We start from the raw sequence: 27,755 nt of genomic DNA, 5'->3' as shown, positions 1-27,755 counted from the left end.
CCCTTAGACTGGTCTTTTCTTTCTCTCCTGAAGCAAAGTCAAAACTGAAATAATCATAGAATATAAACAATCCCATTTGATCTGCCACTAAGAAGTAATTATGCACTTGCTTTTATTTTAGGTCTATAGTCATACTTTGGGGCTTCCCTGGTGGCTCAGCAGTAAAGAATCTGCCTGCAATGCAGGAGATGCGGGTTTGATCCCTGAGTTGGGAAGATCCCCTGGAGAAGGAAATGGCAAGCCACTCCAGTATTCATGCCTGGAGAATCCCATGGACAGAGGAGCCTGGCAAGCTACAGTCCATGGGGTCGCAAAGAGTCAGACACGACTGAAGCAACTTAGGGGGAATAGTCATACTTTAAGACCATAATGTTGTCACTGATCAAGGAAGCCTGTTCTGATGAACAGAAATATGGAAATTACTTTTATTTCTTCCTAAACTTTCCTTGAAACTGGGGTCTAGTAGGAACTCAGAAAGCTCCTACTTCCTCTAACATGAATCTATTTTCCAGGTCTATGCAAGGAATGGCCCTAGTTATATTCTCACACAGGGGTGCCTCCTGAAGCATATCATGAATTCTCCTTGCTAATTCTCCTTGAATTCGTAGCTAATATGAATTCCAAGTATGGGTATTATTAGCACAGAAAGATTTTCATCATTAATACCAGTACACAATATATTCATAGTATATGTGCTGGATAATAGGTAACCACATGAAACAGTCAGATGAGACTTTTCTCTCTAGGAAAGCCATAAAGTCTGGAGGCAAAATATTATTCTATATATTATGTAATATCAATAGGCTGTTTATTAGCCTATGTTTCCAGACTTTATGGCCTCCTATAATTATGTAAAGAGTCAAAATAAATGATTACAAGTATCAATAAAATATGATCCCAAATAAATTATTCAAATGTATAGTAAACCCACAGAATGATAAGAATTTGGTGCAAAAGCTAGATATAGTAGCAACCTGAATTATTTAGAGGAGTTTCCCAAGAGAATCAAGATTTTTTTTAAGCTGGATTTAATTGCAATGCATAGCCAAAAATATAACCTTCTTGGACAGCATAAAGTAAAGACTAAATGATGATTTCCCATCTGAATAAAAAGCACATCAGTCTAAATGGCCCTGCGAGAGAATTGACTTAATCATATGTGCGGAAGTAGTTGCACAGGTAATTTGGATCCACACTGTCACACTGGCTCAGGAAGGATGTGGAATCACTTCTCACTGCCCTGGCCCCTTTCACTGTGTTCTCACACCACCTGTAAATAGTTGTGTGCCTCAGAACTTGGCAGTAATGACCAAAACCAACGTCTATTTTCTACTTATTGGAAACTCTATCCAGAGTAGTCCAAAGGCTGTCTTAAAATTCCCACAGAACTCTATTGAGAGCATTATTAAAATGTTCTCTCTTCCTGAAACTACTCAACATTTTCCTGATAAAGTGTGTAAAAAAGCAAAATGATGCACCTGTGGTTACAAAGCAGATGAAGGCTAGGCTAGGGAAGCCCCTCTCAGACTCAAGTCTCCAAAGACCCTTCCTAAAGGTTTTAACCTACTCAGTTACCAGCAAGCACACCAGACTGCGAATCAGGTGCCCAGTGTCTACACTGCTGTGTCATTTGTGAACTCTCTTCTGTTCTTGGAATCTCCGTTACATTATTAGTGAAGTAACGAATAGCGGTTAGATAGTCCATTACAGCAATAAAATCATGTGACTGTTACAAACAGTATCTCCAGATATCTGCTTTCATAAGGCAGCCTCTTTGCACTGAATCAACTGAAATATCAGTACAATAATACAGGAATGGTTGCCAAGCAGGGTATATTAAGCAAATTTTGTCTCAGTCCCAGATAAACAATGCTGACATAAGAGATGCAAGACCATCGAGACGATAAGCCAAATTTTTAAAATTAAAAATAAAAATAGAAAATAATGTACCAGTATTGTTTGTAAGCAAAATGTGAAATATATACCATGGATAACTGATAGAGAAGTCACAGATGTTATATATTTAGACAGATAAATGCCTTGTTTTCTATGGTGAGTTTCATAGAGGAAAACAAATGTCACAAGCAACTTGCATCTAAAAAATAAAAGTGAAGGAAAATGATTTTGCTGGCTTGGCAAAAATGATTTGACAATGAATCAGGAGTGACTAACCAAAGGAAAAAAAAGAAGCTGTGTATCTTTGGCTGCTCTTCATGAGGAAAATTGTAAAATTAAATTTCCAAGCATCCTTGAAAAAGTACAATAAATTGGGAGAAAAAAAACATGGCTTCTTGGGAGAAACTATCTTTTTCTGGTGCTCTGGTAAAGAGCAGAAACTTTGCTCCCTAGTATAATATCTGCAATTGTGCAGGCAGTCGAAAAGACTCACACAGGCGATTCAGTGAAATACAAGAGCAGCAGGCAACAAAGTCCAGGGAATCCAGCTCATGGCTATCTCTGAAACAACACCTTACATTATTCCAAAGGCAGTCACTTTCAGGTTGCCAACAACTCAACTTATTTATAGGAGATTGATTTATACACTTAACCCAATGTGAGAGGAAATATTTCTAATTATATCCAAACATCTTTAATATGAAGGGAATTATGCTTGGAGACCTTCATTGCCAAAAACAGGTTTTGCCAAATATGATTTAAGAAAGAGGAGGAGGCGACGTGTTTTCCATATTTGACCCTATAAAAGTACCCTGGGGATGAGTATGACTTGTCTTTCCTCATAAAGCTTCAAGGTAAGTGTGTGTGAGGACAGAGCTCTGTCTGAAGGGCCAGCAGGGATGCCTGGCTGCCCGCATGCATGCCACACATCCTGGCTCCTGCTGCCCCTGGGAGCCCTTCCAGTGAAGCACCAACTTACTCCGCAGCAATTTTAATTAGATGTTTTGGTGTTCCCAGTCATTTCCTGCTTCTCAATTCAGAATCATTCTTGCTACTATTGGGAACTGTTCACATTTAATCAGAGGACATTTGCTCTTTTTCTTACAGTTCTGACCCACTTCAAGGTTGCATCTCCAAGGTAAGGCACTGGCTTGTTTTTCTCATTCCTTGCAAGGAGTAGGAAACCTTCTGCAGTGGTTTGGAGAGTGGTTGAGGGTAAGGGCTACAAAATAAAAGCATTTCAATTTCATGGCTGTTCATGCTTCCCTGAAAAACTCAGAGGGAGACTTTAGAAACTGGTTCTCATTAATCAGTATCTTTTGCAATAAATACAATGCTTCAGGAGTTTTTAGATACATTGTTTTTTCTATTTCCAGCATTGCAGATTATCTTTTAAATAATTCAATTACAATATGCAACGCAGCATTTCACACCATTATTGCTCATTTACAGAGAAAATGTAAATGTCCTATCCTGCAGCTCTTACCACTGTATATAATATAAAAACCCTTGAGATGCAGCATTACTGGATTAATAAAATGAAGTGAATCTTTGACTTGGAAAAGTGGTTGAAATCTGCATGCTGTTTCACACTCTGTAAAATGAACATTTAAAAAATTATATGATACGAAAAATGATTGTGAGCATTTTTAGTAGGACAAAGGATTTTTAAAAAATATATTTTGCTGTGGACCATTTTTAAAGTCTTACTGAATTTGTTACAATATTGCTTCGGTTTCATGCTTTGGGTTTTTGGGCCCGAGGCATTTGGCATGTTAGTTCCCCGGCCAGGGATCGAACCTGCATCCCCTGCCCTGGAAGGTGAACTCCCAACCACTGCACTGCCAGGAAAGTCTAGACAATGGACTTTAATTGTGCTATCCAAACCACTGTGGTTTGAATAGAAAAATATTGAGAAGATGACTCAAGTGCTTTGAGTTTTTTCTCAATAAAATATCTTTTTAAAATTATAAAATAGTATACCTGTGGCGGATTCATTTCGATATTTGGCAAAACTAATACAATATTGTAAAGTTTAAAAATAAAATAAAATTTAAAAAAAATTATAAAATAGGTTATATATGATTCTTATTGACAGGATTAATGAATGTTAAAGTGACAAGAGACAGATTTGAAAAGAAAAAGTTTCCTGAAATTTTTATGAGAATACTAGTAATAAAGCAAGAAAACTTAAGTAATAACTAATGTCTTTGAGAAATACTAAAGACAGGTGAAGAAGCTGAGTTTCTCAAAATTATGGCACAGGAACAAGAGTAGTGGATGTAAAAACAGGATTTTTTAACTGAAAATGCAAAACAAAGCTCCTCACATTTATGCTTTCCTTTATTATTATGTGGTCCTTGTAAATTCCAAATCTATAATGAAAAGGTTTTCACCAGGCACTGAATAGTTCATATAACTTTAGCAACATAGTTGTATTGATCTTTTAATATATAAAGCCAACTCTGGTCCTTACCCACACCCAGCATGTGTTCTAAGAGGTGTGAAGGATGCTATAAAAGGAACATACTCCCAGTCTGCAGGGTCCCTGAAATCTGATTGGAAGACAAGAAGTACAGGTGAAGGAGCTCGAGAAATCCTGCTGTCGTCTTAGCATTGTGTCTGTATAAGCTGATGATAAGCGGCTTTCTTTTATGCAAAAGAAACAGAGAAAGGAGTTATAATATCGTGTAGAAGATGAGCCAGAACCAACAGTCTCTTGCCAAATAAGTATCTGTCAGCAATGGTACAGAACACAGAGACTGCCATTTCACCTCCAGCCAAGCCAGGGAGGTAGTCATACCCAGCAAGATGCTAGTGCTCAACCTGTCAAGGAATAAGGTTGGGTTTGTTTTTGTTTGTTTGTTTTAAAAAAAAAACAAACATGAATCTAATGATCCAGTTTCTGAATTTCTGTAATATGTTTTCTTCCTCTGCCAGGCAGGGTCTTTGATTGGGCTGCCATCAATAAACTGCAGCCATGAGTTCAGACCAGGAAATGGCTGTTTTTGGGGAGGCCGCTCCTTACCTCCGAAAGTCTGAAAAGGAGCGCATCGAGGCCCAGAATAAGCCTTTCGATGCCAAGACCTCAGTCTTCGTGGCGGACCCTAAGGAGTCCTTCGTGAAAGCGACTGTGCAGAGCAGGGAAGGGGGGAAGGTGACGGCCAAGACCGAAGCTGGGGCGGTGAGTAGAGCATCTGGAGGGGATGCGATGGGGCCCCACTGCCCATTAGGAGAGCTGACACTTCTTTACTAACCTGGCTCCTCTTGTTTGACCTGACAGACAGTAACTGTGAAAGAAGACCAAGTCTTCCCCATGAACCCTCCCAAGTTTGACAAGATCGAGGACATGGCCATGATGACCCACCTGCACGAGCCCGCTGTGCTGTACAACCTCAAAGAGCGTTATGCAGCCTGGATGATCTACGTGAGTTTGTTCTCATGGACTCTGTTCATGCAGGCGGCTAACATTTTGAAAACCAGTATTAATGTCCTCATGAAACAATTATATTCCTTTTTTCCTTTATGGTGCAGACTTACTCAGGCCTCTTCTGTGTCACCGTCAACCCCTACAAGTGGCTGCCAGTGTACAATGCAGAGGTGGTGACGGCCTACCGAGGCAAAAAGCGCCAGGAGGCCCCGCCCCACATCTTCTCCATCTCTGACAACGCCTATCAGTTCATGCTGACTGGTACGAGCCTTGACCGTTTATCATACAAAAATTTTCACCATCTATAATCACCAAACGGGGAAGCTAAAACATAAAAAGATCCTTAGAAATAACCAAATCCAAATCCAAGCCCCCTAGTTGCACACCAAAAGTGAGGAAAGAATAGGCATACACACCCTGTCAAGTGGGGAAAAAACCTCCGTTCTCCTGATTCCACCTCCACAACTTTATCAGACCATAGTCTCCTTGCTGAGAAATATATGATTCATTTTATATATTCAAGTCACAAAAAAGGTTAAGTTAGAGCTGAATAGTATTGCCTGAACAGAAATGAAAAATATATGTTCAATCATTTTAGTACCCAAGTTTCTTGTTGATTTTGAATTAGATGGTTAAGAAGTGTTGTATGTCTTTAAAGTTATCAGAACCCATTTCAGAGATGGCAGCCTCTCTCTGAATGAAATGTATTGGGGGACTACAGCATTCAAATGGAAGCTGTTTCTGGCCCCTCTCCAAAAGACTTTATTCTGATTAAGGCATCCTCTCTGATCTGTCTTTGACCCAATGGCCTACTCTGGGAAGCCTGATCACAGTTAGGGTTGCAGTCTGGGATCTTGAGACAGATAGATGTGTGTATGTGTGTGTGTGTGTGTGTGTGTGTGTCTGTGTGAGATTGATCCATAGAAACCAAATCTCAATCTTGGCCTAATTAACACTATTTGGAACTATGAAATACAGTCCGCATCCTGAGTGTACTGCATTTCTCAGTTATATGCATTTGTCCATGAAGAGCAGGCCATTGGAGCCTAGAGATAACAATGAACAGCTGTGCCTCTGGAAAGAACTGCTCTTTCCTTCAAACCAGAAGGACACACTTTCTGTGGAGTTCAAGGAGTTTAAAATGTGACAACATTTTAATGTTTCTCTTCCCCAACTTGAGAGATATAACAACATTGCATGTACCTTTATAATAATATACTGAAAAATTCTCCTAAATATGACACTTACACTCAATGCCCTCAATGTTTCCCGGTGGGAAGTTCTGCGTAAGTAGCTGGTAAATAATCTGACTGTCCACTGTTTTTCTTCTAGATCGGGAGAATCAGTCTATCTTGATCACGTATGTATTATTATTCTGACACTCCAGTTTTATTTTCACTGGGAAAATGACTAATCAAAGGAATAAATTAGTTCATGCCCCTGTATTAAAGCAATGGCAAATCAGCCAGGAACTAAATACCATTATTGTTTATTATAGGGTTCGGATTGCATCTGAATGTAAAATAGCAATGTCCCAAATTACATCATTTGCTAGACCAACCTTAAAAGTCCCAGAGCTTTCCAGGGATTAGATGTAAAACACTATGTCCACACGTGGCCAGAACCCAGTACTGGACAGCAAGCGTATATACCTTCTAAAGGCTGGACACTTTGTGAATATTACCAGTGGTTCATTTTCAAGGCTTACTGGAGGAATGTCTAGTCCTTCAAAGACCTAACTTGGGAGTATCTTTAGTCTAAGGAAGCAAAAGAACGCATGCATTGCTTCAGAGAGTTTTTACTAATCGTTTCATTTACTACATAATGGTTGAGTTAGTTGCTTCTCGGACTCCTCAAGCCCTGGCCTCAGCACATAGAAGAGAGCTTGACACATTTTAAGCACTCAAGAAACAAGTGCTGCATGATTAATGATTGAATGTCTCAGCTTTTCATCAATGCAAAGCAACAGAAATAATACGAGCTAAACACGGGCTGAAGAGAAAAACCTAGGGGGCTCTGACAAAGACATATAAAGACAGGCACATTGGCTAGTCAAGGGTAATAAAGGAAGCAGTTTCACTTGTCATAGAGCTTAAATTCTCACATTTATTTGACAACTGTTTGACAGCGGAGAATCTGGGGCAGGAAAGACTGTGAACACGAAACGTGTCATCCAGTACTTTGCAACAATTGCAGTCACTGGGGAGAAGAAGAAGGAGGAACCAACTTCAGGCAAAATGCAGGTGGGTCTGGTTGCCAGGGCAGCATGTGGGCTATCAGGTGAGAAACTCCCAAGCCCCACATGTGAGCACCGCTCTTGCCTTGGCAGGGGACTCTGGAGGATCAGATCATCAGTGCCAACCCCCTGCTGGAGGCTTTTGGCAACGCCAAGACCGTGAGGAATGACAACTCCTCTCGCTTTGTAAGTCTCTGGTCACAGAAGGGTGTTCTTTTAGATGCCAGAGAGGGCTGTCTGTGTTATTATTTCAATCTCTTTTACTGTGTGCTTCCAGTTTTATATATACCATCATCTTTTTCACTTTCAAGGGTAAATTCATCAGGATCCACTTTGGTACCACAGGGAAACTGGCTTCTGCTGATATTGAAACATGTGAGTAACAGGACCTCCTAAACAGAATCCGGAGTGACAGTGATGGATTGGAGGAACATCTTACAGCTCATACTGGGCCTGGAGCCTGTGCAATACCACTCACTGCCAAACACACCCCTGGGAAATGCCAGTCTAACTAGATCCAATGGTGTGCTTCACCCACTTCAGTCAGGGGCTGCAGAAACTGCCAGGAGTTGCTGGGCTTGTCAGAAGAATTCCAGCCTCACAAGACACTTCAAATTTTTATAAGAAAAGACTAAGATTAGGGGTGCATTATTTGGGTTTAGTGTATGAGATTTCTTCCTAAGTGTGAGCTTGATAAATTTGCTCTTAGTAATAACCCCTGTTATAAAGTGAGCAGAGATGCTGAGGAGGAACAGGTTATCAAGAATCAATTATACCCAAAATGTCAAGGATCCTCTGCATGAGAGGTGAATATGTCTTGAGCCAGAGAACATGAGTTTCCTTCAAGAGGTGGTAAGAGTAACCACAGTGATAGAGACAAAATTACGTGGTACCTCATGGGACCATTCAGCTGAAATCACAAGGGGCCAATGAAATTTTTAGTTCATGACCCCAAGAACCAAAGTCACTCCCAGAACTTTATCAGTTTTCCCTCTAATCCCGTGTCCACTTGCCATTGCAGATCTTCTGGAGAAGTCTAGAGTCACTTTCCAGCTGAAGGCAGAAAGAAGCTACCATATTTTTTATCAGATCATGTCTAACAAGAAGCCAGAGCTAATTGGTATGCAAGAGCTTAAATGTATTAAGTTAAAAGCTAACATCTTTATTAGTCCCTTCTAATGCAAAACATACACCCTAAATTCTATGTACCCAGAAATGCTCCTAATCACCACCAACCCATATGACTACGCCTACGTGAGTCAAGGGGAGATCACAGTCCCTAGCATTGATGACCAAGAAGAGTTGATGGCCACAGACGTAAGTTTCACATGCAGTTTTTAAAACGAATTGGTATATATGGGAATGACAGTGACAACCCTGCTGTAGGTGTGGTTCAGGACACAGTATAAAGTCTCCTAAATAAGTTAGTGTCTTACGTCCTAATTCTGTCCTCTCATCTCTCCTGGCAGAGTGCCATTGAAATCCTGGGCTTCACTTCTGATGAAAGAGTGTCCATCTACAAGCTCACAGGGGCAGTAATGCATTATGGGAACCTAAAATTCAAGCAAAAGCAGCGTGAGGAGCAAGCAGAACCAGATGGCACTGAAGGTACCAATGAACCCCCAAGTGGGTTGAATGAGAGAAAATAGGCAACTCCACGCTCATGTCTCCTTTACACCTGAGCATCTGATGGACACACAAATCAAACCCCACATAGCAGTGATTCCCTCCTTACTCTGCCCCTAGGTGTTGTGGGGCCACAGTAGGCCATGCTGGATGTCTGAATTGTGTCTCTGCAGTTGCTGACAAGGCTGCCTACCTCCAGGGTCTGAACTCTGCTGACCTGCTCAAAGCCCTCTGCTACCCCAGGGTCAAGGTTGGCAATGAGTTTGTCACCAAAGGCCAGACTGTAGAGCAGGTAAGTGCACAACCTCTGTGAATCACATCCTTCCCAGGCCTTCACATCATGCCTTTATTAATGGCAATGATCATTACTTTGTCCATGAAGGTATATAACGCAGTGGGTGCTCTTGCCAAAGCCGTCTATGATAAGATGTTCCTGTGGATGGTCGCCCGCATCAACCAGCAGCTGGACACCAAGCAGCCCAGGCAGTACTTCATCGGGGTCTTGGACATTGCTGGCTTTGAGATCTTTGATGTGAGTAAGCAGAAACTTAGCAGGAGGAAAACTTACAAATCTTGCTGCCACAGTAAATGTTTAAAAAGACCCATGAAAATAACTACACTACAAACTGAACTGACACATGAAGGGAGATCAAAAGTCCATGAACGGACATCAGCTTTGGGATGAGACAGATCTGGGCTCAAACTGCACCTCTGTGAACTTAGATAATGAAAATGGTATTGACCCCAAACAGGGTAAATTCACCTAGGACCTGTACAGAAAGCTCCACATAACATGCTTATTTCTGTAAATCTTTTGCCATTGTAAGATTTCTGGATTTAAAGACCTAAGCACTGTCCCCCAGCACATAGTTTAGCATTTAGTAAATGATAAAGAACGTGATAAGGGTGACAGTGGCAGAAAAGATGGCCATGGGGAAGTTAATGACAAATTCAAAGCAGAATCCAGAGATTCTCACCTGCCCTCCATGGCCAGTAGAGGGGATGGAAATGGCATGGTAAATAAGCTCAAATTCATTTGCCTGAGACAGAATACCTCCCATACAGTTTACCCAAGTCTTCTCCCCAACAGCAGTGTCTCAGGTGTGTCTGATCGAGAGGTCTGATTTCCACACCTTTCTCTGAGTGCATTCATGGACACTGAATGAGATTTTCTGGGTTTAGGAACAAAAGCATTTCCAGAAATCCTCAACCCAACATGGGAAGAAAGGAATAATCTAGTACCAAGCAATAATATGAAGAGTAATCCACAAGCTTTCAAATAAAAGTGCTAAGGACAGTGCAAACCTGCAACCTCTTTCCCATTTCCCTCTTACTTCACCCCCTAGAAATCTGTTTCCTGTCTGTAAGGATATGCTTAATCTGGACATTTCATGTAAATGACATCATACACTACTTAGAGCTTTGAACCCGGCTTCCTTCACTCAGCCTAGTATTTGCAAGGTTCACCCGTGTCTTAGAACCTCTTTGGCTTCTGTGTATGGGGACATCACTCTGAGTCAGGTTGTGTTTTCATGCAGGGAGCAGTTAGGCTAACTATGTCAGAAGAGTCCTTTCAAAGAGAAGCTGTTATCACAAGAAGAATGTTCACTTGTATTTTCTACTTATTTAGTTCAACAGCCTGGAGCAGCTGTGCATCAACTTCACCAATGAGAAACTGCAACAGTTTTTCAACCACCACATGTTCGTGCTGGAGCAGGAGGAGTACAAGAAGGAAGGCATCGAGTGGGAGTTCATCGACTTCGGGATGGACCTGGCCGCCTGCATCGAGCTCATCGAGAAGGTTCGCCTTCCTTTCTCAGACCACAGGTCACACTGCTGACCCGTATTTAGAGGAAAATCACAAATCTCACTGCACACTCTGGTAAAAGGTTTCTATTGGTAACTAAGATCAGGGAAGGTCCTTTGGCCAACTCTGAGGTAGATGATCTGATGAAAGGAGAATGAGTCTTTCCTAGAGTCCAGAAGTCTACCCTTCCTCATAGTCTGATGACAAGTCTGATTCTTAAACCATCTTTCCTTATTAAAGAGCTCTGAGGAGAGCATGATTCACTTATTTCTTTGTCAGTTTTGGAGCCATTCCTGCTGGCATTTGAAGGTGGAGTTCCTAGTACTTGAAAGCAGGGGCTCTCAGTTGTGCCAAAGACCCCACAGGTACTGAGTAAACCTGCACATTCCCCTAAGCTCGCTCCTAGAAACATTTTGGGGGAAGGGTGGGGTAGAGCCTTGGGATCTGCATTTTTACCAGGTGTTTCTGACACAACCCATCACACTTGGAGAAACATTGCTCCAAGGCTTTGGGGCAAAGACACAAACTCCACCGGAGGTCCTTCCTTGTTCATCTTACTCTCCATCATATCCCAGAGCCCAGCACACACCTGGGTATTGATAGACACCCAATTAATCCTTGCCATTTAACGACTTCTAACCAAAGAAATCAGTTTTCACTAACTGTAAAGAATGATATGATGTATTTACTCAAGTAGGATCAGAATGCTACCCATTACTTCTGCAGGCAGACAATTCAAGTGGCATGTTGCTTTTCATTCTCTCAGCCTATGGGCATCTTCTCCATCCTGGAAGAGGAGTGCATGTTCCCCAAGGCCACAGACATGTCCTTCAAGAACAAGCTTTATGAACAGCATCTTGGAAAGTCCAACAACTTCCAGAAACCCAAACCTGCCAAGGGCAAGGCTGAGGCCCACTTCTCCCTCATTCACTATGCGGGCACTGTGGACTACAACATTACTGGCTGGCTGGACAAGAACAAGGACCCCCTGAATGAGACGGTGGTCGGGCTGTACCAGAAGTCTTCAGTGAAGACTCTGGCTTTACTGTTCTCTGGCCCAGCATCTGGTGAAGCAGGTAATTACCAACAGAATTCATGTCTACCTAAGGTATAAAATGAGATAAAGCAAGCCTGTACTACGAGTGCCTGTGGTTTCTCTTCCCCTCAGAGGGCGGTCCAAAGAAAGGTGGCAAGAAGAAGGGTTCTTCTTTCCAGACCGTGTCTGCTCTTTTCAGGGTATGGACCTCATTTTCTCTCTCTCATTAGATTCAGGAAATTAAATCTGAATTTACTGTGTGGGGAAGGGGAAGCAGTCTTGCAAGTATTCTAGAACTGAATGTAACTCAAGGAACCAGGGCAGCAGAGGTAGTGGTGCTGAGTCTCTCAGGAAGGTTTGGGGCAACTTGGAAGAGACAGTCAGCAGGTAGAAAATACAGGTGCCCGAAGGTCGGACTCCGTATAAGATGGTAACACTCAATATTGGGGCTGGGAAATATAGTCATTCGACACATAAAAGCTTCTTCTTGGAAAAGCAAATCAGGAGATTTTCTTGAGTTTCTGGGGGCGTCTAACTGAGGTAGAGGCTTAGGTGCATCTTGGCACAGAACTAAAATGAGTGGATTTTGAAAAGTGAGGGTAGAAAAAATAGTGGCAGGACTTGGAGGCTGTTCTAAAAGAAGAAAATAAGAAATCAGAGAAGGTGTGCTAAGAAATACCGCTTAAGGAAAATTTACTTACCTTTTAAGAATTCTATCTATAATAACTGAAGTTCCAGTTATTCTGAAAACTCAGAATTTCCATAGGGTGAATGATCTCTCACACTTGGTAATATGGCTGTCCATTTTCTGCCAATTCCCAGAAGCAGGCATTATAAGAGCCCTTTCTATGAAACCAGCAGGAGGGCACAGCTATGTAATTATAAAGAATAAACTTGTGCTAGAGAAGCAGATACAATTGAAAAGTTGGGAAAAGAAAGAAAGGGGTGAGTTGGAGGAAGACTCTGAATTTGTAAATCAGACTCCGTATCTCGTAAAACATACTGGGTTGAGTATTTCCATATGTTAATATGCCATAAATTTACACAATAAACTAGGAAATTCAACAGGAATGAACAACCACTTCAACAGCAAGTTTATAATGCACAAAGATAGGGAAAATAGAGCTATTTTCAGAGACAACCCTTGGCAAATTCAATCTAGATACTATTCACTGGAATTAAACAAATTTCATGGATGGTGACAATTATGTCTATAAATATGAATGTATAAAAATGCTGCATTTTTAACCAGATATGTATATGGGTCCACAGGAGAACCTGAATAAGCTGATGACCAACCTGAGGAGCACTCACCCCCACTTTGTACGCTGCATCATCCCCAATGAAACTAAAACTCCTGGTAAGGCACATCTGATACCCAGACAAGCTCCTGCATGACTTCTCAGGAGATTATTCTATGGAAAACATCTTTTTTTTTAGGGGCCATGGAGCACGAGCTGGTCCTGCACCAGCTGAGGTGTAATGGGGTGCTGGAGGGCATCCGCATCTGCAGGAAGGGCTTCCCCAGCAGAATCCTGTATGCAGACTTCAAACAGAGGTCAGACTTTCTCACTGTGAATTATTTTACAAGGTTCTTGTTATTGAATTTTTCAATGAAATAAGCCTATCCTTTATACCATCTATTAAAACTGGAAAAAGCAACAAATTTAACAAATTCCATATTGATATACCAAAAGTTTGACACCCTTTGAATATACAAAGAATAGATAAAGAGGTAGATATGATTACTTGGTTATGTGTTAGACTACCCAACCTTTCAACTGTTTCTGTAGTAAGGCAGAAAGAGTTCTTGTTGGTGACAATGGCTATATCACTTATTTGTTTGGCTCAAACAGATACAAGGTATTAAATGCAAGTGCGATCCCTGAAGGACAATTCATTGACAGCAAGAAGGCTTCTGAGAAGCTCCTTGCATCCATTGACGTTGATCACACCCAGTATAAATTTGGTCACACCAAGGTAATGGTCTCTAAGGCCCACCTGGCACTGTGTCTGTCCCTTTGGAGTCTGTGTAAAGTTTCTGATCTGCAACTCTGGCCATACACAGGTCTTTTTCAAAGCTGGTCTTCTGGGGCTCCTAGAGGAGATGCGAGATGAAAAGCTGGCCCAGCTGATTACCCGAACCCAGGCCAGGTGCAGAGGGTTCTTGGCAAGAGTGGAGTACCAGAAGATGGTGGAGAGGAGGTACTCTATGGGAAACTTTCTAACCCCATCAGCCTATGCCCTGTAATTCCGTTTCCTGTTATACCTGACTTTGAACATTTCTGCTCCTATCACAGAGAGTCCATCTTCTGCATCCAGTACAATGTCCGTGCTTTCATGAACGTCAAGCACTGGCCTTGGATGAAGCTGTATTTCAAGATCAAGCCCCTCCTCAAGAGTGCAGAGACAGAGAAGGAAATGGCCAACATGAAGGAAGAGTTTGAGAAGACCAAAGAAGAGCTGGCTAAGTCAGAAGCAAAAAGGAAAGAACTTGAAGAGAAAATGGTGACTCTGACACAAGAGAAGAATGACCTGCAGCTCCAGGTTCAGTCTGTGAGTATCAGAAGCCATTGTCTACTATCTGATGCTAAAATTCCAATTCAGCAGCTACTAGGGGAGAGTCTAGATGGCACCTTATTGAGGGACTCATCACCAGTCTTTCCTAATTCCCATCCTCAAAGTGTTCCATAAAATTTCATATGCACTATTATGAACAGCTCTGTCGGAGGATCCTGTGCTGTTGAGAAGAAAGTAATAAGAGTGATTTTCTTTTGCCCCTGGTGTTTTTCCTAGCAGAATACGGGCAGGAAATAAAGTGATCTTTGCTCCCTAAGATTCTCCCCACTGAAAAATGCAAATAAGAACAGTGAAGAAAGAACAATATAGACAGTAAAGAGGGTGGAGACTCTATGATGAAAATGTACCAACTGGAAACCAATATTGTGAATTTTTAAATCTATGGCCTCCTGGCAACTTCCCTCTCAACTAGCTCTTTAGGAATCCTCCAGTACCTGAAAATATAAGATCATTGCCAAGATAATGGCAGCACTTTCTATAAATAGTGTCAATGAGGCAAAGCATGAGTTGATGCTCTTGTTGTGATGTCCTAAGAAGTCTCCAGAGGCTTGGGAAGAGATATTTGATGAACATCACTGTCTATCCCATTTCTGTGACTCAAATGACAAGAAAATTTCAGCTGCCACCAATGAAATCAATAACAGAAATATTAAAAGTTACTCTCTAGTTCTCTGAATTCAGAAGGGAATCTACATCGCTTCTAGGGAGTGCACACATTTTAGACACATAACTAGAAAAAATAAAAGTGAATTATAAATACTTGGGTTGGCACTTCCCAAGTCACAAGTTGTGACTTCCCTTATGGTTTATGGAGTTAAAGATTTTTCGAACTGAGGATGGATTTATCATACCTTCAAAAATCAAGGGATAACTACATGGGAATTAACTCCTCTCAGTATAATATGCTCCAACCATTTCTTTTTTTTTTTTCATTTACTAAACCTTTCTGGAAAACAATACTAAATAAAGACAGCTAACTGAAATGATGGGAATCAGGTTGGGGCTTCCCTGGTGGCTTAGATGGTAAAGAATCTGACTGCAAACACGGGGAGTTATCATGTAGGGGAGTAAAAAAATTTCATTGACCCTCTTAGGGTTCCTTGGCTAGGTCTGAAAATTAAACTCACAAAGATTGATAGGAGAAAAACATACAAACTTTATTTAATTTTTATGTATATATGTAAGCCTGTATAAGAGAATGAAGACCCAAAGAAGTGACCAGAGCATGAAGCTTTAATACCTTTGAGACAAAGAAATGATAAATACGTGAAGAACTGACAAGACAGGGGGTCCTGGACTGGGGTAGTAAGTGATGAAGAAACAGAAAGATAAGAGTTAGTTTAACAAGATTTGTTTATACAGCCTTCTCAGCCCTAAATTCCCCATCTCTTGTAATAAGAATGCCTTCTTTCCTCCCAGTACAGAGAGGGAACCTTTCACGTAGAAGGTTAGTGGCTTGTTTCAGGGAAAAGGGGCAAGAGGAATAGTTCAGAGTGGTCTTCCTATTTCTGCTCTTTTCTCAAACTCCTTTAGCTTAAGATATTCATTGTGCCAAGGTACCATATTTTGGGACAGAATATCCTGAAACTCATCATTAATACGTTTATTTTATTATAATTTCACCAGGAATTGTAACTTAAATTCCTTTTTAAAAATCTCCAGTGCCTTAAATACCCAATAAATATTTCCTAAATTATGGAAAACTAATAAAAATTAACCTAAAGCTTTAAAGTACAATTTACTTCTTTGGTTTCAATTCTTAATAAAATCTGAAAAGGTCCACAGAACAAGACCTAAAAGTGTCTACCATCCCTTCTCAGGAAGCTGATGCCTTGGCTGATGCAGAGGAAAGATGTGACCAGCTGATTAAAACCAAAATCCAGCTGGAGGCTAAGATCAAGGAGGTGACTGAGAGAGCCGAGGATGAGGAAGAGATCAATGCTGAGCTGACGGCCAAGAAGAGGAAACTGGAGGACGAATGTTCAGAACTAAAGAAAGATATAGATGACCTTGAGCTGACACTGGCCAAGGTTGAGAAGGAGAAACACGCCACAGAGAATAAGGTATGAAATATACTTCTATACAGCATATAGAGACTCTGCCATCTAATTAGGCTGCTTTACAACAGAGATCATCTCTTTCTTAACCTTTCTAGGTGAAAAACCTCACAGAAGAGATGGCAGGTCTGGATGAAACCATTGCCAAGCTGACCAAGGAAAAGAAGGCCCTCCAGGAGGCCCACCAGCAGACCCTGGATGACCTACAGGCAGAAGAGGACAAAGTCAACACTCTGACCAAAGCTAAGACTAAGCTAGAGCAGCAAGTGGATGATGTAAGTCTAGGACTGTCAAGGAAATTTTCTTTGAAAGTAAGCTAAGCAATTCTTTGACTCAACATTATTTACATTCAGCTTGAGGGGTCCTTGGAGCAAGAAAAGAAACTTCGCATGGACCTAGAGAGAGCCAAGAGGAAACTGGAGGGTGATCTAAAACTGGCCCAAGAATCCACAATGGATATAGAAAATGATAAGCAGCAACTGGATGAGAAACTCAAAAAGTGAGTATGAGAGAATACAATTGTAACCCACTCATTGTCTGGATCTCAAAAATATTACTTCACAGCACACAGAAAAAAAAATAACATCTTTGACTTTTGATTTAAAGAAAATGGTACATTTCTGACTTGTAAAACACCCACTTAGCACTTCCTCATCACCAGCCATACAAAAATGTTCAGTTACACACAGAAAAGAAGACACGGTGTGAGCTAACATGCTGCTCTCCTAACAGGAAGGAGTTTGAAATGAGCAATCTGCAAAGCAAGATTGAAGATGAACAGGCCCTTGCGATGCAGCTGCAGAAGAAGATCAAGGAGTTACAGGTAAGTCCGTGGTTTCCACCAGTGTCATGCAAAATGACAAAATTACCAACTCAAAGGAGCTCACAATGAGCTTCTCCCCACCTCCAGGCCCGCATCGAGGAGCTGGAGGAGGAGATCGAGGCTGAGCGGGCCTCCCGCGCCAAAGCAGAGAAGCAGCGCTCAGACCTCTCCCGGGAACTGGAGGAGATCAGCGAGCGGCTGGAAGAAGCCGGCGGGGCCACTTCCGCCCAGATTGAGATGAACAAGAAGCGGGAGGCCGAGTTCCAGAAGATGCGCAGGGACCTGGAGGAGGCCACCCTGCAGCACGAGGCCACGGCGGCCGCTCTTCGCAAGAAGCACGCGGACAGTGTGGCTGAGCTGGGGGAGCAGATTGACAACCTGCAGAGGGTCAAGCAGAAGCTGGAGAAGGAGAAGAGCGAGATGAAGATGGAGATCGACGACCTGGCCAGCAACATGGAGACTGTCTCCAAAGCCAAGGTACAATCATGATTTAAGTCTTAAAAGAGATTTCTGTGGGACAGGTGAGAGCAAGCCTTTCAGGAATCATTAGCAACTGTCAGGATGAGATTATGACAGGAGGCTAGTGGCAGGAAGGGCTAACCCCAGTGTGATGGGGCGAGTGTTCCCTCTTACAGGAGACTAGCTGTACCCCAAGACTGTGCATCCTGAAAACTCAAGTTCTTTCCAATAAAAAATACAATTCAATGGTATATTTTGAAATTTTAAAAACACCTCACCTTGAATAGGCTCTTTGTTTTCCCCTTAAGCACAAATACATAATTTGTTTCTCAAAAAAATTTCTTGAGCTGAATCGTTGACTATCACTATTCTCATATCACAGATGAGCCAACTGAGTAAAGGTTTTGAGTCACAAGGCAATTTCATGGCAGTACGTTTAGACTGTTATATTTTGACTCTTTCCATCACAGCCTAAGGCCTCAGTTGGTTTTGTTTGTAAAGATAGCTTATTCTCGAAGGAAATGAGTACAGCAGCTCCTATGGAATCCTGGGATTACTGCAGATTTCCATGATCCAAATACTTGAGATGATGCCATCTACCACTTTTTGAATGCAGGGAAACCTTGAAAAGATGTGCCGCGCTCTAGAGGACCAGCTGAGTGAACTTAAGACAAAAGAGGATGAGCAGCAGCGGCTGATCAATGACCTAACGACTCAGAGAGCGCGTCTGCAGACAGAATCAGGTGGGCATCTAACAGTCCTCTCAACTGGCTGATAAACCCTGCACTGAGTTACTTGAGCTCATGGGAGGTGCTGCTAATATGAACACCTTAGCTACCACCGGCTTGGACATGTATTCATCAATGCAATGGACATGAACTTGGACAAACTTTGGGAGATTGTGAGGGACAGGGAGGCCTGGCATGCTGCAATCCACAGGGTCACAAAGAGTCAGACATAACTGAACAACAACAGTATTTACTTTCACTTTTCAAAATGCTTCCACACGTTAATTACTTTTTTACCCTCATTAGTCTGTATAATGTTATCCCCATTTTAATGATGTTAGATTACGGTTGCAGAGAAATGACCTGTCCAAGAATGCTTACTCCAGTCTTTTCCCTGAAGTCTTGACAATTTCTGGTAACACCACATTTAAGTAGGGAACTATTCAGGACGACGATCTAACCAGGAGCATGCAAGTGAGATTCAAAGAGTTCTGATTATCCAAACTGGAGAGTCTCTGCATTTACTCCTCCCCGTATGTACCAACTTGTCCAACTTTCTACCAAAGTTCTGCCTCCCCAAGTGAGAGGTGGAAATTGCTTTATGGGTCATTTGAACCAGTAAAGCAATGGGTGGATCAAATTGTTGGAGAACCACTTTTACTCTTTCATATTCATTCAAATATTGTTCTTTCTAGAACAAAACTCAAGTAAGGCTTGTTATTACTGTTATACAGGTGGTAAGTACATTTCATGAAAAGAAAAAATTGTCTTCTCAAAGAATCAAAATGCCCCTTGTAGTTTCTTTTCCTCATTACATGTTTGTTCCTAGTAATCCAGTGGTATGAAAAAAATTGGAAGTTGTGATTCTTATTAAATGTTAAACAGGTAAGGCTTCCAGGTTATCTGTTCAAAAATGGTGCTGAAAGGGTTTTCCCTCTTTTTAACATAATACATTTGACCCTTGAACAACATGGGTTTGAAGAGTGTGGGTCCACTTATACGTGAATTATTTCCAATAAAAATGCACTATAATACTAGATTATCCACAGTTGGTTGAGTCCATGGGTGTGGACAGAGAGGGCTGACTGTAAAGTTATATCTGGATTTCTAACTGCTGAAAGGGTTGAAATCCCTTGGTTGTTCAAGGGTCAACTGTATAGTATATTTTCAAATTATGGTGCTTAAAGAATGGAAGACAAACTTAAATGACACTTAGTTTAGGAACTGATTTGTTATCCACAAACCAACTCATTCTTGGGGTGGAAGGACACTTGACTGTCTCGATATAAAAATTCTTCCAGGATTTCTCTTTGAACATCAGTTCAAAGGGTGCTGCTCCAAGTCTCCTATTTTCCACAGAATAAATTCTGTTTCAGTCAAGTTTCAGTGGAAGGTAAACTAGTACAACACCATTGCCATAGACAAAAAACACTGGAATGCTTTTTGTTAGTCTGATTTATATTTCTTTTCACATATTTCTTCATCTATTTCTACTGTGATCAAACAATTTTAAATATCTCCTGAAATCTTTTCTGTTGTTCAGAAGAGTGTAATCTGCCTTAAAGTCTTCCCTACTTCTCATTTTCACATGGATGTGCTCACCAGGGTTGACGTAGAAATTCGTGGTTTGCTGTAATCCACACTCTGCATCATGTTTCAACCCCAGCTCCCTTTCCCCTGCTCCAGTTTGTATCTTGGGAGTTTTAATTTCCAAAGTGAGGTTGAGTTTTCTGGTTCTTGGTCTTTATAGGTGAATTCTCACGCCAGCTAGATGAAAAGGATGCACTCGTTTCTCAGCTCTCAAGGGGCAAACAAGCATTCACACAACAGATTGAAGAACTGAAAAGGCAGCTGGAAGAGGAGATAAAGGTTAGCCCTACTTATTACTGTTGTTGTTTCTGTCATTATACTTGCTTTTAAGGTTGTTTTCTGCTTACTTCTACAGATTTTCTTCTGGTGGCCTACAGGAGCTTAGGGACTAAACATCACTTTAAAGATAATAAAATTAAGTCACCAATTGCTATGTTCTCAGGCCAAGAGTGCCCTGGCCCATGCCCTGCAGTCAGCCCGTCATGACTGTGACCTGCTGCGGGAACAGTATGAGGAGGAGCAGGAGGGCAAGGCCGAGCTGCAGAGGGCGATGTCCAAGGCCAACAGCGAGGTGGCCCAGTGGAGGACCAAGTACGAGACGGACGCCATCCAGCGCACGGAGGAGCTGGAGGAGGCCAAGTATGTTCTTGACTTACTTAAAATGGAAATAGAGATAACAATCAAAGTGCACCTGATATTAAGTACCATGTGAACAAATGTCCGTTGCTCCCCAAACAAAAACTTAGGAATAGATCATACATGATATAAACTTAAGCAAGTAAAACAAATACTCTAGGTTATCTGGGGAAAGAAATTAAGTTAGAGGGTAGAAGGAAGAAGGACATGAGCAACAGGAAGCTGAAAGATTATTTTTTAAAAAGGAAACTTTTGATGTCATCTTATATAGAGTAAGAGTCAATTATACTGTCCTGAGCTTCTCCTCCTTCTTAGCCACTAATGAAAAAATTGATCCAAAGTGATAGGTATGTAAGAGAAAAAACATCTGGCTTTAAACCACAGGTCCTCCTTTTGAGATGTAAAAGTACAGCTACTTGTAGAAGGAAAAAGAAATCTATTATTAAAGACTAAAAAGTAGACATTAAATTCTGCAATAAGAAAGAAAACATTCTTATATAAAGATTTAAATGCAATCAAAAGTTCAAGACTGAACTTAACCGGGAGAATCTTATTCTACAGAAAGTTTAAGGAAGGGACCTGCTTATTCAAGAGAAAACTTAAGCAGAGATCTAGTCATTTCTCCTGTGAATAATGTACAGCCAGACAGGAATGATAATGTTTTAGTGGATGCCTTAGAAGAGTATCTGTGTGAGCCTTTATTTCACATTTTAGGAAGAAGCTGGCCCAGCGTCTGCAGGATGCTGAGGAACACGTAGAAGCTGTGAACGCCAAATGCGCCTCCCTTGAGAAGACCAAGCAGCGGCTCCAGAATGAGGTTGAGGACCTCATGATTGATGTGGAGAGGACAAACGCTGCCTGTGCAGCCCTGGACAAAAAGCAAAGGAACTTCGACAAGGTAACTTCTGCACCAATTTCTGCCTCAGCATTCACATGTGGCTGAGGACAGCTGGTCACCTTCCGTGTGCCTATTCAAACCATCCACGGGCTGTGCTCAGCAGCTCCTGCCATAAGTAGGTGGGGAGGAGGGGGCACTCCTGTGGTTTCTACTCTTCTCATTCATAAGTATTTTTTAGTCCCCAGTCATCTCAACTCTGTTTGAAAGCTGCCAGAAAAAAATGGTTTCATCCCATCCAACTTTCTCCACCAATTTCCTGACCATTCCTTGCCCCTCAGATCCTATCAGAATGGAAACAGAAGTATGAAGAGACTCATGCTGAACTTGAAGCCTCCCAGAAGGAGTCTCGCTCCCTTAGCACAGAGCTGTTTAAGATCAAGAATGCCTATGAGGAGTCCTTAGACCAACTGGAAACCTTGAAGCGGGAAAATAAGAACTTGCAACGTGAGTACACTTTACCTTTTCTCCAACAAAGAATTTGAAAGAATGTTTTCCTCACTGAATGAATTTTTAAATGTTTTTCACCAACAGAGGAGATCTCTGACCTCACGGAGCAGATCGCAGAAGGAGGGAAACGTATCCATGAACTGGAGAAAGTAAAGAAGCAAGTGGAACAAGAGAAGTCTGAAATTCAGGCTGCTTTAGAGGAGGCAGAGGTACACATTTTACTGTAGACTCTAAAACCATTTTGAAAGCAACTGAGATCGAATACATGCAAGAACAGGTGAATCAAGATAAAAGAAAAATAATTTTCACTCTGTAATAATAAATATGAGGATGGAAAATTGACCATGCATACAACAAACATAACTGGACATCAGAAACTATGTGCTAGACACTGAGAAAATAAAGATGAGGTCAGGGCCCTAAACTCAAGGGCATGAGCTAGCTGGGAAGATAGAATTATACAAAACCAACAACTCCACATTGCAGAAATTTCTATAACAGTGGAATAAAGATGCATTATGGTAGCACAAAGGTAGTAGCTAATTCCTATCTCCAGAATACTAAACACTTCCACTCCTTGCTAACGTCACCCCCTTGCTGTTGTTAAGGCATCTCTTGAACACGAAGAGGGAAAGATCCTGCGTATCCAGCTGGAGCTGAACCAGGTCAAGTCTGAAATTGACAGGAAAATTGCTGAAAAGGATGAGGAAATTGACCAGCTGAAGAGGAACCACATTAGAATCGTGGAGTCCATGCAGAGCACGTTGGATGCTGAAATCAGGAGCAGGAATGACGCCATCAGGCTCAAGAAGAAGATGGAAGGAGACCTCAATGAAATGGAGATCCAGTTGAACCATGCCAACCGCATGGCTGCTGAGGCCCTGAAGAACTACAGGAGCACTCAAGCCATCCTCAAGGTAAATGGGTTCAGGAGATGGTCCCAGTACAGGTGGGTGACTGCAGCCCTGAGAACAAGGTGTCTCAATGATCGTTCATTCCACAGGATACCCAGATCCACCTGGATGATGCTCTGCGGGGCCAGGAGGACTTGAAGGAGCAGCTGGCCATGGTGGAGCGCAGAGCCAACCTGCTGCAGGCTGAGATCGAGGAGCTGAGGGCCACCCTGGAGCAGACAGAGAGGAGCAGGAAGATCGCAGAGCAGGAGCTCCTGGATGCCAGTGAGCGCGTCCAGCTCCTGCACACCCAGGTGGGCATAACAGAACAGCAAAAGATACTGGAAATGAAAATCTTGCTCAAATCTTCATATTATTTAAAAATTTATTCACAGTGTTATATGGGGGATTAAAGTTTAAAATACGTACTATTTTTGAATTAACAAATATTTTTATTAATATGAACTATGACATTCAGAGTTGACTGTCTTGTAAAAATGTATTGTCAACTCAGATAATTTATGGAACAAGAAGGGATACTAATTAGTTATCTTAATTAATTAGCTTGTGGGTTCATTAGAACATTGGACACCCTGATTTTGCTCTCATGTATTAATATTTCTAAATTTGGTATTTTAACCAGAACACCAGCCTGATCAACACCAAGAAGAAGCTAGAGACAGACATCACGCAAATCCAGGGAGAGATGGAGGACATTATCCAGGAAGCTCGCAACGCAGAAGAGAAAGCCAAGAAGGCCATCACTGATGTGAGCAGAGGGCCACCCTGGGTGCTCAAGCTAGAATCTTGATGGGCTGTCTCACCTTTCTCAACTGGTTTTGTTTTACTGTTAATCAGGCAGCCATGATGGCTGAGGAGCTGAAGAAGGAGCAGGACACCAGTGCCCACCTGGAGCGGATGAAGAAGAACCTGGAGCAGACGGTGAAGGACCTGCAGCACCGCCTGGACGAGGCTGAGCAGCTGGCCCTGAAGGGCGGGAAGAAGCAGATCCAGAAGCTGGAGGCCAGGGTGGGTCTTCTGATCAGCCTATTCCCATCTCATTCTAATCTAATGTGCAATTTTTTTTTTAGAATCTCCCACTGTTAGATGATGTGGGGCATACAAAGATTCAGAAGAGATATTCTTTGTAAGAGCTTATAAAGGGGGTGACTAGACTAGGGCATCGTATACTACATATAAAGCAGAGTAAAAGCAGCATTATGGTTCATCTGAAGAAGGAGAAATCCACTGAGTGAATGGACCAGAGTAAACATCTCTAAAATACTCATCTTGCAGGTACGTGAACTGGAAGGAGAAGTTGAGAGTGAACAGAAACGCAATGTTGAAGCTGTCAAGGGTCTACGCAAACACGAGAGAAGAGTGAAGGAGCTCACTTACCAGGTAAGGAAAATATCCCGTCTCTGTTTTCCCCTCGGCTACAAGGGATCAAAAAACCAAATAAACAACAAAATGGGATGGTATCTGTGCTTTCAAGAAACTCACTCTTGGAAATATTTCAGACTGAGGAGGACCGCAAGAACATTCTCAGGCTCCAGGATTTGGTGGATAAACTGCAAGCAAAGGTGAAATCTTACAAGAGACAAGCTGAGGAAGCGGTGAGTTCAGTCCCCCTCAGGGTGATGGGGCTGCCTCCTGTTCTCAGATATATCCAAGCCAATTTAGTTCAAGGGGTGAAAGAAATAGGGTAAAATAAGGAAGGATCAATGAAAGATGATTCAATGAATATGTGAAGAATGAACAGAAACCAACCACTTGACAAGATAGTGGAGAGTGTTCTAGGAAGGAGGAACAGCAACGCAAATCTGTTGAGTGGGAAAGAGCCTGGTCTGAGAGGTGGAAAGAATAGGGGAACAGCAATAGAGACCCCCCCGCCCTGGGCAGGGGGTGGGTCATGGGGTCTTCTAGGCAATGATAAGAAGTCTGGTTTTTATTCGAGGTACAGTGGAACACTGGGGAAGCCACAGCAGGGTTTAAGCTGGTTTGGTCATGCCTTGATTTATATTTTTTAAAAAAGAATTCTGACTACTATTGGAGAATGGATAGTGAGACAACACTACTAGGTACAAGAAGACGTTTTAGGAGGGTTTTCATGTGGTCCAGTCGTTTGTGGAGAAAACAGAAGTAGAGAGATTCAAGATATATTTTGGAGGTCAAAACTAGAAGATATACTAATAGGTTTTGCTTCGAAAGACAGGGAAAGGAAAACAAGGATAATTAATCAGATTTATGATTTGAGTAACTAGGTACATGACATAAATTTACTAAAATGAGAAACTAAGGAAGGAACATATGTAGGCCAAGAAGGAAACAGGAATTCTGTTTTGGAAACATTGTTTGAGATATCATTATATATACACAGTGAAGGTGTCAAGTAAGCCTTTAAATATCAAGTCTCAGAAGGTCTTGGTTATATTCCAACCACTAGATCCTCAGCACTCCACCTCATCTCATTTCTTCAGCCTGTGAATTATCTGAAATAATAATAAAAATATGAATTTCCAAGGTATAGAAGTATAAATAGATACAAACCTAAATATCACAAATTGGTTCCTCTGACCATCTCTGGTTTTGTTTTTCCCCTGATCTAAGGTCTGAGAGAGAGAGAGAGAGAACATTTCTCTGGCTCCTACTCTTTCATTTATAAGAGGACCATCTGGGGTTTTTCTCAAGTTCTATTTTTTAATGACTCAAAGTTTTCTAAACGTTCTAAATTGGAAAGCCTTACTTTGGACAGTTCTTAATGAGCCTTTAAAAAAAGAATGACTACTAGAGACTAAACTAGAACTGGCCTTCCCAAATTTACTGCTATGTGCTCAAATATTCATATAATTCATATAATCAGGGAACACATCGACTGTTTTGGCAAACAACTTCCTGTTTAATTTTTAAACTGCATTAAGTGGCAATAATTTATACTCAAGTGACAATAATAATTTATGGGGCTTCCCTGGTGGCTCAGTGGTAAAGAATCCACCTGCAATGCAGGAGTCACAGGAGATGAAGGTTTGATCCCTGGGTCAGGAAGATCTCTTGGAGAAGGGCATGGCAACCCACTCCAGTATTCTTGTCTGGAGAATCCCATGGACAGAGGAGCCTGGCAGGCTACAGTCCATAGGGTCGCAGAGTTGGACATGACTGAAGTGACTTAGCATGACAATAATTTATAGTCAAGGGTACTAGCTTGGTATAGTACAAATTGTATACATGTATTTTTAAAAGGTCTGGTTCCATTCTCAGAATTCTAGGAGGTAAGGGGAAAGAATAAGAGTCTGGAAAGCTGGCATATTTAGCAGTAGTTCTAAGATGTTTAGATGTTATAAAAAGAGAACTTTTAGTTAGAACAACTTGGAGACAAATGTCACCTGTCCTTCCTTGCTACCCATGACTTCAGAAACATGAGAGAATTTTTTTTTTTTTAATGCAAGAGCATTTCTCTAAGCTAAAACAAGGTGTACTAGAGTGAACTGTTTTTAAGTAATAAGAAATTCAAGACCCACTGATCTAAGAAACTAGAAATTTTGAAATTTCCCCCTCTTAAATGCATTTCCATTTATTCTCAGGAGGAACAATCCAATGTCAACCTCTCCAAATTCCGCAAGCTCCAGCACGAGCTGGAAGAGGCTGAGGAACGGGCTGACATTGCCGAGTCCCAGGTCAACAAGCTGCGGGTGAAGAGCCGGGAGGTTCACACAAAAATCATCAGTGAAGAGTAACTCATCCAAATGCTAAAAAGTGACCAAAGAAATGCACAAAATGTGAAAATCTTTGTCACTCTGTTTTGTACTTATGATTTTTGCAGATAAAAAATTTATCTGCAAGGAACTTGTGAGTCTCTTTTTTACAGTGTCAATTTATCTTTTGGTGCCACAAGAAACAAACATATTACTTATAACTTATGGTATTTAGTCACCAAAAATAAAACATGGAACGAGCAGCCAAGCCAGCCCCTGTTAGGAAGAGCCCTAAATACCACATGGCCCTGTGGGAAGAGCAGGTGAAGCCTAGAGGCAGATCTCAGACATACAAAACAAGAGTATGCAGAGCCGAGTGTAAATCGCAGCCGGCAGAGCATCAGCTAGTTATCAGGAGAAAAGGATTTCTCTTAGTGAATTTACTGACCTTTTTCATAAAATGGTAGGAAATCCTTGATCCTAAGACTGAGAACAAATAAAACAGCAATTACCTACATAAAAGAAAAAAGTTGAAAAAAATTGGAATAGACACGTCAAAGTATTTAAAATGCAAACTTTATATCCACTAAGTTGGGACTAGGACCCCTTGAGAGGGAAATATGTTTTATAGATTTTCTGGAATTGTTAGTTTTTTTGCTACTACAGATGTTCTGTTGTTTGTTTTACTGAGTCTTCTCACTTGTTAAGAATGAATATATTTTCAGTAGTTCTGTCTCTTTGGAAATTTCTGTGCTTTTTATAAGACTTTCTCCTAGTACTTCTACTAGCAACAGAAGGTCAATTGATCTTTCCAAAAAGTCGGTTCCCTGCTGTCATTATTTGATCTTTCGTTCCCACACTGTGCCTCTCTACAGTATACGGCAATTACTATCATTACTCTAACTGGTATTACTGCTACAG

General features: G+C 41.4%; 1 protein-coding gene across 1 annotated transcript; it reads left to right on the top strand.

The window, feature by feature from the left end:
• Window positions 1-2,725: 2,725 nt before the first annotated feature.
• Window positions 2,726-26,985, top strand: LOC133232095 (myosin-1). Its single transcript, XM_061391080.1, has 40 exons — window positions 2,726-2,750; window positions 3,004-3,034; window positions 4,837-5,080; window positions 5,180-5,323; window positions 5,431-5,587; window positions 6,659-6,686; window positions 7,455-7,569; window positions 7,656-7,748; window positions 7,874-7,937; window positions 8,584-8,682; window positions 8,776-8,879; window positions 9,032-9,170; window positions 9,362-9,480; window positions 9,571-9,720; window positions 10,819-10,989; window positions 11,762-12,071; window positions 12,164-12,231; window positions 13,304-13,391; window positions 13,472-13,589; window positions 13,888-14,011; window positions 14,100-14,236; window positions 14,332-14,587; window positions 16,432-16,674; window positions 16,767-16,943; window positions 17,022-17,167; window positions 17,401-17,491; window positions 17,579-17,968; window positions 18,567-18,693; window positions 20,429-20,547; window positions 20,711-20,907; window positions 21,619-21,802; window positions 22,081-22,246; window positions 22,334-22,458; window positions 22,858-23,166; window positions 23,253-23,456; window positions 23,786-23,911; window positions 24,001-24,171; window positions 24,439-24,543; window positions 24,663-24,758; window positions 26,724-26,985. The coding sequence occupies exons 3-40, from the start codon at window positions 4,877-4,879 to the stop codon at window positions 26,874-26,876; spliced, it is 5,817 nt and encodes a 1,938-aa protein (XP_061247064.1). The 5' UTR covers window positions 2,726-2,750; window positions 3,004-3,034; window positions 4,837-4,876; the 3' UTR covers window positions 26,877-26,985.
• The last annotated feature ends 770 nt before the right edge of the window (window positions 26,986-27,755 follow it).

This window comes from Bos javanicus, chromosome 19, assembly GCF_032452875.1.
Source record: "Bos javanicus breed banteng chromosome 19, ARS-OSU_banteng_1.0, whole genome shotgun sequence".
Taxonomy (NCBI): domain Eukaryota; kingdom Metazoa; phylum Chordata; class Mammalia; order Artiodactyla; family Bovidae; genus Bos; species Bos javanicus.
Note: the sequence above shows the minus strand (reverse complement) of the source record. Positions and strands in the feature narration are given on the sequence as shown.